The sequence below is a fragment of the Rana temporaria genome, chromosome 8 (genome assembly GCF_905171775.1).
Source record: "Rana temporaria chromosome 8, aRanTem1.1, whole genome shotgun sequence".
NCBI lineage: Eukaryota > Metazoa > Chordata > Amphibia > Anura > Ranidae > Rana > Rana temporaria.
This window is the reverse complement of record NC_053496.1, coordinates 42,842,130-42,856,693: the sequence shown is the minus strand read 5'-3', so window position 1 is coordinate 42,856,693 and position 14,564 is coordinate 42,842,130. Positions and strand designations below refer to the sequence as shown.

General features: G+C 42.6%; 1 protein-coding gene across 5 annotated transcripts in view; it reads right to left on the bottom strand.

Moving 5' to 3' along the window:
* SORCS1 (sortilin related VPS10 domain containing receptor 1) overlaps positions 1–14,564 on the bottom strand; it is an 834,705-nt gene that overhangs the window by 175,173 nt on the left and 644,968 nt on the right. For all 5 annotated transcript variants that reach the window (XM_040361653.1, XM_040361650.1, XM_040361655.1 and 2 more), the window contains exon 16: positions 3,086–3,216. In XM_040361653.1, the coding sequence (XP_040217587.1) occupies positions 3,086–3,216 (131 nt within the window). The remainder of the gene's footprint in view (positions 1–3,085; positions 3,217–14,564) is intronic.

Sequence of the window (14,564 nt, the reverse complement as noted above, 5' to 3'; positions counted from 1 at the left end):
GTTACATTAGGGGGCAATTGGAAGAATACCCTTAACACTGAGGGTTAATGGGAGGAATTCCATTACAGATGGCTAAAAAGGTAACTGGTGTCAGTGATTATAAATGTAAGAGTCAAGAGCAGTGGCTCCACTGGTCACATGTTGCTGGTTCTGCCAAGTGACACCAGGTCTATAAATACAGTAATCAGCACCATTAAACAGGAGATCAGTATGTCACAGCTCAAGAAACCCCCAACAATCTCTGAAGGTTGAGAGGGTTGAGAAAGGTTAAAGGAGAAGTACAGCCAAACATTCCTGTTGGCTGACGTCACAGAAGCGGTCCAGGCTCAGGAAAGATTGTGACCATATTTAATCCCTGGTGTTCAGCTTTAGGCAAACTATACAATTTAAGACATCTAAAGGCTTCAAAGGCTTCTAGCCTAAAATCGCTGGCACTTTCCTGCACCTGGGGAGCTGCAGGTGCCACGTACAGATACCCATCAAGTGAATGGCTGTACATGGTCATACTCGTGGTGTCAGTGTTTACCCACAAATGTGCTAATGATGTGTTTTCCCAAACGGTAAAGTGGCATGTTCAGGCCATGGAAATATACCTTAGTGCATGTGTGGGTAAATGCAGATGCAGAATACATCTTCCTCCCTCATCAACATGCTAATAAACCTTTTAGCCGCTTGCTAACCTCCAGTTCTACTGCTACAGGGTGGCAGCTGAGCGTCGGATCATGTATAAATATGTGACCCATAAGAAGCCGATCTGTGGGTGCCAGGCACTCAATGTGCTCCGGCACCCGCTGATTGTTGGGCTAGGACTCAGAACGGAGCTCTGCCTATGTACATTAAACAAGGCAGAGTTCTGTTCTGACAGGAGGGAAGACAAGGATCCTGTGTCTCTGCAAAGCAGGAACTAAAATCCATCTCACATACATATTACATAGTTTACATAGTAGGTGAAGTTAAAAAAAGACACAAGCCCATCAAGTCCAACCTATGTGTGTGATTACATGTCAGTATTACACTGTGTATCCCTGTATGTTGTGCTTGTTCAAGTGCTTATCTAATAGTTTTTTTAAACTATCGATGCTCCCAGCTGAGACCAGGGTGCTGTACATAGCTCCCTGGGAAAATCACAGGCCCCTGCCTGAATACTTACCACAATGGCCCTCAGTCCTGATACAGGGGGCTGGCTCTTGGCAGGAGTTATGCAAATGTCAAAATGCTTTGATAGCTGGATGTCAGTCTGGAGGAGTGGGTTGCATGTGCATGCAGACCACCCACATGTGTCGCTGAGCATTCCCAATTAAAAGAACTGAATCCTGAATGAAAAAGGTGGGCCAGGGACAGTCAGGTTGGGGGGGGGGGCGGTGATACTAGATGATGCTGGACATCCTCCAGCCAGGAAATGAGGTGAGCTCTATCTGACTGCACATTGTGAGAAACTCACCGTGTGCATTGAAATCATAGTAAGCCATTTCAGTTAAACAGGGTCCTAGTGGTCTGAGTTTTTTGGGGATCAAAAGGGTTAATAAACACTGGAGGGGGGGGATTTTTAATTGCCATTTGAGTCAAAAAGAATTCTTCTGGATCTTTGAAACGAAAGTTATGACACCAGAAGGGTTAAACGTAGAATTTGACTTAAATTGTTGAGAAATGCGGATATTTGGAAATTAAAAAATGTCCGAAAATTTTTAAATCCGAAAATTTGAATGAAAATCCAAAAGTTCGAACGAAAATCTGAAAATTATAAAATCTAAAAAAAAATTATAAAATTAAATTACTAATTAATAATAACTAACTATTAAACTATAGGTATTGGAATTTCCTTTCAAATTTGGTTGTTACTGAACGTAATGAATACGAATTTTAAGTTACAAATTATCCAAAATAACGTATGCCGCATCTAAACAAATGTAATGTAACTAATTAATAATAATGAAAAGTTTTTATTATTATAATTTATTATTATTTGTTACATTCCAAACGAATGGAACTTAACAAATTAATAATAATAAAATGTTTATTATTAGTTATTATTAATTTGTTACATTCCATTCATGTAGAAGCGGCATTCGTTATTTCGGATAATTTGTAACTTCCAATAAATTTGTATTCGTTACGTTCACTAACAGCCAAATTTGAAAGGAAATTCCAATACCTATAATGTAATAATTAGTATAAGTTATTATTTCAGATTTTCTAGTTTTCGGGTTTTCTAATTTTTGTTCTTATTTTCGGTTTTTCAAATTTTCGGATTTTTCAATTTTAAAATTTCCGAATTTTTGAACTTCGCAAAAAAATTAATATTTCCAAATTAACAAGTTTGTCAAATTTTGTCGGGAAACAAATTGCACATGTCTAGTAGTCAGTACGCTATATTATACATTCGGTGACTCAGTAGCTCCACCCCGCTGATGAAGTCCCACTGGACGTAACGCGTACGGAGAAGGAGCTACATTCGGATGACGTCACCCGCTGCCATCCAGCTATATGGACGTGTTACTGATTATCCATCTATGATCTGAGCCTTTCATTGTTGGATGATATGTGAGTGTCCTATTTATATTTTAATAAAGCCCTAGTTTTTAATAGCGGAGATCACTTAGTTTATCTTTCATCTACACGTGCATGGGATGTGTCGGAGTATCAAGACCCTCGCTGGCACCCATATTTACCCCAAGGGGGGGACAGGCGTATTTGACCTTCTGTTAGTTTAGGGGTCCATCTGTTGAGGTGAGCGAGCAATTTACTTGTTGGTGGATGGTACTATCACCTGTGCTCTGGCACCAGATTGTCTTTCCACATGGATGTGGATGTTGCTCTCTGGGCTTTGTAGTTCCACCTGGAATCATTTGGACTTATCTATTTATTACTTTGGACTGGATTATATTATCTTTTGTGCACTTTCATGTTTTCATAGTTCGTAAGAGGAGTCTGTACAACTGTACAAGACTGAAGGGAAGGCCAGAGGTGACCCTTATGTCACCTCCTGGTTATTGAGTACTTGAGGACTGTACTTTCTATACATGGAACACAATCCTGAACAAGGAATATAATACCACAGCATCGAATTTGAGACTCTCCTACTCACCACTCAAAGTCTGCCTCAGTACAGACACATGGTTCAGAAGACATGGCCCCGGCATACTTCCCCTGCATGCACTTCCTCTCTGATCTCCTCTTCATGTAAGTCCTCTTAGCGCCCATGATGCACGCTTCTCCCTGAATGAAAAAGAACCCCACGTGAACTTTAAAAAAAACTTGTCAATGAACAAAAATATATATATTTTTTTTTTCTGTAGGCACTCACTTAGCCGCAATCAGAGATTGTAAATATTACATTTTGAAACAAGATTGTTCTGCCCATTTTTATATAGTTTTTCTGTGCATTGGATTATTATTATTGTTCATTAGTATGCTTCCCACCTATTCTATGTTCCCTGTGTTAGTTGTTTGAAGAGATTGGGCACAGGAAATTTCTACACTCTCCTGCCTACCCGTGAGCCTGGATGCACCTGAGGCCGGACAGCACACAGATGAGCCCGTTTTTTACACATGTAAGTGCATTTCCTTTTTAACTCAAGTTAGTAAAGATATATCCCAACATACTTAAAGCGGAGTTCCACCCAAAAGAGGAACTTCCGATTTAAGCACTCCTCGCCTCCTAACATGCCACAGCCGAAAGCTGTCACAGCTGGGTGCCCAGAATGTCAATGGAGGCGCGGGCGGAGAGGAGGGGGAGAGGGGCGATGCTCCGGGTGGCGCTGTGTTTGTTTATTAAAAGTCTGCAGCTACAATTTTTGTAGCTGCTGACTTTTAATAAACATAAAAAGCCTGGAACTCCGCTTTAAGGCTGTAATTAAAGAAAATGTGATCCAACAAAATACTGACATAAGGGGGTTGATCCTTATTCCAACTCGGTAATTCAGTTTTTTTGTTTGTTTTTTTGACATGTTGGTGTTATAGCTTTCATTGGATGTTATAAGTTGCACTAGTAAATACTAGTGCATAAAACAAAAACTGTGCCTGTCCTCATTTCAGGCTGCAAAGCAACAACATGTGATTATTTTAAAGGGGGTGATTCTTTTCTATACCCACTGTATCAGGTGCGGATCCAGAGTCTAGTCTCGGGAGGGGCACTGCCAGAAAATTTTGCGGGCAAATTGTCGGGACAATGGCTGGTGTTGGCGCTTCAATCATCACGGCGCCATGGTTGATATGGTGTCAGGATGATTGAAGTGCATTATTTCTATTATTACATTTTAATATAAAATTAAAGGTTTGAACTCACCATAATGCAGAATCAGTGGGAGCCCTGAGTGTGTCACTTCCTACTCTCACTTGCCACCAGATGTGGATTGTCACTTGCCATGTCACTTTCTACATCCCCTGCCACAAGATGTGGATTGTCACTTGCCAATGTCTCTTGCCACAAGATGTGGATTGTCACTTGCCAGTGTCCCAGAGTAAGGGCGGGCGGTGAGAGATGTCAAAAAGCTGCTACCCATCAGAATATGCAACCAAAGTGATGTTGCATTGCGGCCATCTTGGTACACCCGCTTTTATACACAGTAAGCCTAGAGTTAGAAGTCGACAAGCGGACATCTTTATACATCCACCTGGAGTCTTGCTTTTCACAGTTATTTTTAACAGTAAACTCAGCTTATATAGTGAAATATAAGTTGGCTTCTAACTCTAACTAGACTTCTAACTCTAACTAGGCTTACTCTGTGGACGAGTGTGGGTGTACCAAGATGGCCGCGACGCATTGTCACTAGTTGCATATTCAGATGGGGAGCAGCTTCCTGACTCAGAACACCTACTCGCTCAGTCACACACTAGCCCGCCGGCATGATTGCTCACTGGTTCCCAGCTGGCCCATTCGCTCAGTCACCCTCTGGCTCAATCGCTCGCTATTTTCTTGGGGGGAGCAATTGCCATGTTGCCCCCCCCCCTGGATCCGCCCCTGCACTCTATGTCAATGCATAAAGCTGTATTTGAAACAGAACAAATAATGAACACAAATTGTTTGAGTGGCTCAGCCTTTATTGGCTCCTGGACATGTTCTATCATCCAGCAGATAATAACTGGGCATGCCAAGAGTGGGCAAAGAGGTGGCCACCTTTGGCACTTCAGCTAGGGTTAGCCTGAGAAGTATGGCATATTTTGTTCTTTTGCCTTGGGTACTAAAAGACTTTGTCCGAGCAACAAGGGCTGGTGACATTGCTTGGGATTTTAGTTGAGCAGGGTCCACTTGCTGCAGCAATTGAGGAGCTCACTGGATTCCCAGATGAGCATCAGATATTTTTCTTTACTTGTTCTTAAAGAGACAAAAACCCAGGGACTGGATATGTATTGTAGAGATATGCTAAATAAAAGAAAAAATATATAAAATGGTGACAAAATGCAAAAAAGCCAACTTATTTTCTTAGCCATTAAAACCTGTAAATAACTCTGAAATTTCGAGCAGCTGAGGTTAACAAGACAGGCCGACGGGCTTTGCCCAGACCCTCCATGCACAGCGCACACTTGTCCGTGTAAAAGTTTCCTATTAGAAATCATCAAAATGTGACATGAAACCGTTTTGTTATATAGCAGACACCGCTACAATCCATCACTGCCAGGCTCTACAATATTCGCTCTGATGCTAGCCCGAAGCAGCTGACAACTCGCAATCAAACGCTGACAAGTACTGCTTCTCTTCAGCTTGTTCGTGTCAGGGAACGTCAAGCTGAACACGAGGTAGAAATAGGACACAAGGAAAAAAAAAATTCTCATCTGGCTGCAATGAAAAGATAGGAAGGAGAAAAAAAATCTTCATCTGAATAAACTCCATTATTTTCTATATTTCGGTTACGAGAAAGATGTCACCATGGGAAGGAGCGAGGAAGTTTTGGATAATCGGCAGTGATGGGAAAGTTTTACGACTTCTCTCCTGACTTTCAAATGTAATTAACTGAGCGTATTCTAAGGGAGAACATGCTGATTTGCATAAAAATGACATCTGTTAATTTGTTCGCTACTGTACACATAATTAAGCAGCTTTTGGCTTCCGGCAGTTAATATTTTATAGGCTTATATGAATTCTCAATTAAGCAAACAACTTGTTTATATTATTGTTTTCATTGTATCAAGGTTCTGTTTATTAGATATTAAAAGAACATATTGTTAAATAGGGTTAAAAAGAAATGAATTGCAATAGAAGACTAAAAGTTGATGACCACCATGTTGGACATTCCTTTCCAAAAAGCATGGCTATTAATATTAAGTTGGCCCCATTTGTGACTATAACAGTTTCCGATTTTCTGGAAAGACTTTCCACAAGATTTGAAGAGTACCATATTTGCCGGTGTATAAGGCAACCGGGGGTATAAGACGACCCCCTAATTTAACATTTTTTTAAAAGATTTTTTGCCTGTACTCACCATATAAGATGACCCCCCTTCCGAGGCTTCCGACGCTTCATATTTCTTCATTCTGGAGCCATATTCTTCTTCATTCTTGCTGGAGCTGGAGCCATATTCTTCTTCCTTCTTGCTGGAGCTGAAGCCAATCACGGCGAGCGATGTATTCTATTAATGAATACAAAGCCTGCTTGGATTGGCAGAGGCTGTAACATCATCAGCCCGTGCCTCTCTGACTCTCAAAGCCAATCCAAGCAGGCTACTGTGGCTTTGTACACAGGGGTAGAGTCATGCTATGGGCATTAAAATTAGTTGGCTCCAATTTGTGGCTATTATTGATGAGCCAGATGTTCGAGTCAACGTAAATTCAATTCGAACATCGCGTTCGCCGAATACTGAACATTGTGGGGCGTTCGAGGGAAATTCGAGCACCTGCAGAACGCACCATAATGAACGGCAAGACCGTCAATGCACTGCAAGATCACAGTTCATTGACGGCTGCTGATTGGTCAAAGCATGCACCTAAACTGCATGCTTAGGCCAATCACAGCGCGCTCTGTTGTGAGAGCCATGATTGGCCAAAGGCAGGGTGCCTTTGGCCAATCATGGCTCAGGGGGCTGAGTCCACGCCCCACACTATGTAAGGCTGCTTAAACGGCAGCCATACATAGTTTTATGAATGAGAGCAGCAAAATTACATTTGTAAAGGAAAAGATTTAATTTAAAACTGCTTGTGACTGTAATGTATTGTCGGATTCCAGCAAAATAGATAAAAATCATTGGAAAAAAACACATTGGGTTTCCCCCCAATCCATTATGTATGTATCCAGTATGGATATTAAGGGGAACCCCGCACCAAAAAATAAAAATAAATTGCATGGGGGTCCCCCCAAAATCCATACCAGGTCCTTCAGATCTGGTGTGGATATTAAGAGAAAACCCTGTGCCAAAATTTTTAAAACAAAAGGTGTAGGGGTCCCTCCAAAATCCATACCAGGACCTTCAGGTCTGGTAAGAATTTTACGGTGAACCCCGAGCTAAAATTTAAAAAAATAAATCCATACCAGACCCTTATCCAAGCACGCAACCTGGCAACCTGGCAGACCGCAGGAAAAAGGGGGGAGGTGCCCCCCTACTAAACCATACCAGGCCACTTGTCCTCAACATGGGGAGGATGTTTTGGGGTTCCCCCAAAACACATTGTCCCCATGTTGATGGGGACAAGGGCCTCAACCCCACATCCCTTGCCCGGTGGTTGTGGGGGTCTGCGGGCGGGGGGGGCTTATCTGAATATGGAAGCCCCCTTTAATAATGGGACCCCCAGATCCCGCCCACCCCCATGTGAATGGGTATCGGGTACATTGTACCCCTACACATTCAACAAAAAAAGTGTCAAAATGGTAAAAATTACAGGAGACAGCTTGGGACAAAGAAAAGTGTCCCACAATATCCATTCATCTTCGATCACAGCGTCTGCTGGACCAAGAAAAAACAAAAGGAAAAATCACTGCCTCCATGGGAGGCTCCCGCTGACTGCAGGTATTCTGCATTGACAGCTGTTATGTAGCTGAGGGCAGGGCCACCCGGTGACGTAAACGTGTGATTCCTCTCTGATGTTATGTGACATCACATGACATCATAAGGGGGAGGGGTTACCCATTTAACGGGTGGTCCCGCCCTCAGCTATATAACAGCTATGTAGAAAGCCTGCAGTCAGTGGGAGCCTCCCACAGAGGCAGAGATTTTTCCGCTTTTTTTTCTCTGTCCGTCGGACGCTGTGATCAAAGATGAATGGACATGGCTAGACACTTTTTTTTAATAAAGTACTTGTCCCAAATTGTCTACTGTAATTTTTACCATTTTGACACTTTTTTGGTGAATGTGTTGGTACAATGTACCTGATACCAATTCACATAGGGAGGGCTGGAAACTGGGGGTCCCCTTGTTAAAGGAGGCTTCCAGATTCCGATAAGCCCCCCAGCCGCAGACCCCCACAACCACAGAGCAAGGGTTGTGGGGATGAGGAGCTTGTCCCCATTAACATGGGGACAAAGTGTTTTGGGGGACCCCAAACATCCTCCCCATGTTGAGGGAATGTGGCCTGGTATGGTTCAGGAGAGGGGGTTGTTCTCATTACCCCCTCTTTTCCTGCAGCCTGCCAGGTTGCATGCTCAGATAAGGGTCTGGTATGGATTTTGGGGGGACCCCTACGCCATTTAAAAAAAATATTAACTCGGGGTTCCCCTTAATATCCATACCAGACCTGAAGGGCCTGGCATGGACTGGGGGGTGGGAACCCATGCTGTTGTATTCAATGATTTGTATCTATATTGCCGGGACCCGACAATTCATTACAGCCACGAGCAGTTTTGAATAACATTTTTGCCTTTAGAAATTTAATTTTGCTGTGGTATTGTTCTAAACCAGATGTTCTACTTTACAGGCATGCTATTTAAAGGAATATTTAATTCACTTTAAGCATTATTAAAATCACTGGTCCTGAAAAATCGTCAGTTTTTAAAACCTTGTTTGCGTTGATACATGTCCCCTGGGGCAGGACCCGGGTCCCCAAACACTTTTTATGGCAATAACTTGCATATAAGCCTTTAAAATTAGCACTTTTGTTTTTTCATGTTCATATCTCATAGACTTTGACGGTGTTTGCACAAATGTTTTTCCTGTTCACAAGTTCTGGTTCAAACCGAAGCGGGGGGGTGGCTATTACAGCCTCTGCTCTTCTAGGAAGCCTTTACACAAGAATTTGAAGTGTATCTGTGGGAATGTGTGCCCATTCAGGCAAAAGAACAACTGTGAGGTCAGGTAGTGGTGTTGGATGAGAAGACCTGGCTCACCGTTGACATTGGAGTTCATTCCAAAAGCGTTCAGTAGAGTTGAGGTCAGGGCTCTATGCAGGCCACTCGAGTTCTTCCTAGCTTTGTGCACAGGGGTACAGTCATGCTGGACCAAAACAAGGGTTTTTCCAAATTTGGCTAAATGTCTTTATATACTTTAGCATTAACAGTACCCTTCTCTGGAAATATGAGAACTCAGAGCCATTTAACCACTTGACAACCGGGCCTATCATTGCAACTTTTTCAATAAGACCCCACATCTCTCCTCCAGGCTTACAAGCATGAAATCGGTGAAAAAAAATTCACCTTAACATGCCGACAGCCGCAATTGCGGCTTTGTTTACTTCCGGGTACCGGGTGTGACGTCATAACGTTGCGCCCAGGCCTCCGATGGTCATAGAGATGACTGGTGACCATCTGGTCACCAGTCATCTCTATGCTTCCCAGGCAGCGCCGGCCGATTCGCTCTCCGGGCCCCCGATGGCACGGGAGAGCCTGGGGAAGCACCAGATGGCGACGGGAGGGGGGGGGGGACGTCGCCTATAAGAACGATCAATCGGCGGAACTGCCACTTTGATCATTCTTATCGTGCACAGAATCGGCGGCTGAAGACGGTGATATCTGAATGATGCCTGTTGCTGTAGGCATCATTCAGATATCACCGCACAAATTGGAGGACGTTAAATAACAGCCTTCGGTCGTCAAGTGGTTAAAGGGGTGGTTACATGCTTTTAGCCATGACCAGGTATTCAGCTTTGGCCTTACAGTGTAGTTGGTGTTAGTGATACTATACATCTAAAATATTGGGGTAAACAATAACATGCTACAAGCTTAAAGGAAAAAAAATGTTGTCACCCTATATCTGGTAGTGCCTGAACAAGAACCACCAAGGGTTATTTCAATGAAAGCTGCAGATAAAGCAGGTAAAATAAGTATTGAACACGTCACCATTTTTTGTAGGTAAATATATTGGCATTACATTTTCACCACATGTTGGTAACAAGCAATGCAATCCATACATACAAGGAGACCAAAACCAATACATTCATAAATTAAGTTATGTGTAATAAAATGGAATGACACAAATGATTGAACACATGAAGAAAGGAAGGTGATAAAAGACATGGAAAGCCAAGACACCAGCTGAAATCTATCAGTAATTAGCAATCCTGCCCCTTGTCAGTGCAAATTATTATCAGCTGGTTCTGTCTCAACTGATGACCTATAAAAAGACGTCTCATTACCCAGCTACTGTTATTTGACAACCACAAATATTAGTTTCTAGTATAAATTCTCATTAGGTTGGTGTCCCCCTAATGGTTGTTTGAGGTAACATATGCAACTAGTTGGTTTACAATAAGAAATGCATTGGCTGTTAAATGTCCACTTGTCTGTGCCTTAGGGGATACTTCCACTACTGCAGCTAGCTGAAAGTATATATTTTTCTTTACACTGTATATTTTGCACTAAATGTGTCTTATGTTGTATTTTGAAAATCTTTCAATAAAAAAAAAAAGATGTCTCATTACCAAGGTGTCACACACGAAACATCTCACGAAGAGTAAAAGCAAAGAGCTCTCTCAAGACCTTTACAACCTTATTGTTGCAAAACGTACTGATGGCATTGGTTACAGAAAGATTTCTACATTTCTGAATGTTCCAGTGAGCACTGTCTGGGCCATAATCCAGAAGTGAAAAGAACATTTTTCACCATAAACCAGCAAAGACCAGGTGCTCCTCGCAAGATATCTGACAGAGGAGTGAAAAGAATTATGTGAAGAGTTGTCCAAGAGCCAAGGACCACTTGTGGAGAGCTTCAGGAAGATCTGGAATTAGCAGGTACAATTGTTTTAAAGAAAACAATAGGTAATGCACTCAGCCGCTATGGCCTGTATGCACGCTCACCATGCAAGACTTCATTAATAAACAAAAATCATGTTGAAGCTCGTTTAAAGTTTGTTGCACAACATTTAGACAAGCCTGAGAAAAGCTGGGAGAGTATAGTCTGGTCAGATGAAACCAAAATTGAACCCTTTGGATGACATAATACACACCATGTTTGGAGGTCAAATGGCACTGCACATCACCCCCAAACACCCCCATACCAACAGTGAGGTTTGGAGGTGGGAACTTCATGGTGTGGGGCTGTTTTCCAGCATACGGTACTGGCAAACTTCATATCATTGAAGGAAGGATGAATGCAAACAAGGGTGGACATTTCAGCAAGACAATGATCCCAAACACAAAGCCAAGGAAACTCCCAATTGGTTTCAATTCAATCACTAGTCTTAAATCCAATAGAAAATCTATGGAAAGAACTAAAGATCAGAGTTCATAGAAGAGGCCAACAGGACCTTCAAGATTTGAAGACTGTAGAAGAATGGAACAAAGTCATTCCTGACCAATTTCATTGGACTAGATTCTCCATACAGGAGGCGTCTTGAAGTTGTCATTACCAACAAAGGATTTTGTACCAAGTATTAAATACATTTTAGCTAGCGTGTTCAATACGTTTTTTCAGTGTCATTCAATTTTACTATGCACAACCCAATTTCTGAACGTATTTGTTTTGGTTTCTTTGTATGTATGGATTGCATGGGTTGTTACCGATATGTGGTGAACATTTAATGTCAATGGCACCTTTAGAAATATATTTACCTAGAACAATGGTGACATGTTCAATACTTATTTTACCTGCTGTATAAAACAATTACATTTGAAATAACATTATTATTTTAAAGCCTATATGTTTCAGTGATTGGGTTTATATAATTTATTGTATAGTTTAATTGCTTGCTCCTAGATAATCAGCACGCCTTATACAACACCTTTTGTATTAACCTGTCTAGTGCTAGTTAAACCTTCAGCGTGTTCAGTCCCCAGGGATACAGTGTAACCCCACAACTGTAAGTGAAGACCCCCGCTACGTCTTTAATCACATTAGTTTAATCCTCTCACTCCCTGGAGAATTCTCCCCACAGGGTCGGAATTTCTCATAATAATACATTTGTTCTATTTTGTTGCAGTCATTTCTACGCAGTGACATGTCTGCTTCCCAGGAGGTCTGCCGGAATCTTCGGGGCCAATAATGATACCATTGTGCAAAGACATGAGATAGTAATTATACGACTAGCTGATTAACGTTGCTCATTGCCGCAGCCGTCGTCGGAATAATAAGTGTACGCCGTTCTTGTAATCAGAGGTAAATTAATGGGGGAAATGGGACTGAGACACAGATAATATGTGCAGTAGTTTGAGAGTAAGTATTTTATGTTAAACATCAGTGAGAGGCATGTAAAAATAATTATAGTTCTTAATGTGTGTGTGGTGGCTCCTGCTCCCCAATCAAAGGCAGCTGTGGTTCTCTTACTTTGTAACCAGATCTGTTGCCGCTGCCCATCTATTTTCACCAGGAGTAGCATTTTGGAGGAGTGTGCCTATGCCACCTGCTGGCCAAAATAGAGAATGGTGAGAAATATGATGTGCAGTGGAACAATGTCTTATTAAAGTGGTTGCAAATCCTTACAGACCACTTTGACCTACAGGTAAGCCTAGATTAAGGCTTATCTGTAGGTCCAATAAATATCTCCTTAACTTACACGGTTAAGGAGATATTTCCAAGAAAGACGGCACCGATTTCTATGGCGCATGCGCTGTAGACAATGGCGCACAGGCGCACTGGGCGTGCCGCTACTAACGGCATCATGCCATTAGTGGCGGCGCGCGGGAATGACGTCATCGCTGCTCCGGCCAGTCACAGCGCCGGAGCAGCGATACCCGAAATTCACTCTGGGTATCATGGTGGTGAGAGAGGAGGTGTCCGAGGACCGCTGCGGGGGTTTCGTTCTCGGGTAAGTAATTCATTATGAGCTAGTATGCTATGTATATTAGCTCATTATTCCTTTGTCTTGCAGGTTTTTTTAAGAGAAGGTTTACTTCCTTCTTTAATAAAGTCCCTATTTTGTGACATTTAGCTTCTTGATAGCTTCTTGATCACTGCCTTTACCTACCTGAGGTCTGTAAGCTATGACCATCATGCATGAAAACCATAACTCCTCATTATATTTTAGATTAAAACTAAATGTTCAATCAAAGTGGTTGTAAAGGCATTCGCTTTAAGGTAAAAAAAAACCTTCTGCATGTTGTCCCCCTGCAGCCCCCCCCTCCTTATATTTACCTGAGGCTGATCTAGATCCAGCAAGGTGCCTGAGAGCAGAGGCTCTCTTTGCTCTCTTCCTTTTCATTGGCTCAGATACAGCATTTGCTCCAGCTGCTGTTAATCACAGCCAGTGAGGAGTGAATTAATGAATTAATGAATAAGTAACTTGTATAGCGCTACAAACACAAACTAAATTGCCTCAAGGCGCTTTTGCAGCCAGTGTCTGCCTGTGTCTTCAGGAGGGAGTGGGGGAAGGAGCCAAGCCCCAGTCTGTGTGTCTTATGGACACGCAGAGCAGGGCTCAGCAGTGAGCATGTACGTGTGCCCCCATAGCAAGTGACTTTCTATTGAGACACTCAGCAAGGCGTGGGGGGGGGGGGGGCAGGAGTGCCAGCGTGGGACCCAAAAAGAGGAGGTTTGGGGATGCTCTGTGCAAAGCCATTGCACAGAGCAGGAATGTATGACCTGAAAAACAAATCAAGCCTTTACAATATCTTTAAATTGTGTCTGAGTAGTTTGTGTTTAGTGTGTTTCTTGAAATGCAACATTGTATGTGTTTGCTGTTATGCTTGATTTGCCTCAATGTACCATTAAAATTGTGACTGTTCTCTCAAAATGTTAATTCTATGTTTTTTTTGTTTTGTTTTTTTTTGCAATATCTAAAAACATAAAAAGATAAAACTCCATTTACTGCAACAACACTGAAAGATAACACAAAATTCCAACCTCTACAAGCATTTTCTATTCAATTCAACCTAAAAATGCAGTTAAGGGTCCTTTACATTATATATTTCCCAAAAGTATGTAGACCAGTGGTGGTCCATTCATACGGGGTGCAGGGTCGCTGCCCACCTAATCCATGCATCCGGCCCCCAATCTACATGTCCCTAAGTTAAGGAGGCCTCTGATCGCCGCCTTCCTGTCCATCTGCCGTAGGGGTGGGGGGAGTCTCCGCCCTTCCCGTCTGTCTCCCATTGGGAGAGAAATTGCTGAATTCCCATCTGTCTCCAGCGGGGGGTCGCCTCTTTATATCCTGTAGGGGGGTTGGGGGGTCTCGCCACCTTTCCATCTATCGCCTATGGGGGGGGGCATGGCATTGGTTTACCACCCCCCCAAAAAAAAATATTGAGCACCAGCCGCCACTGATGTAGACTT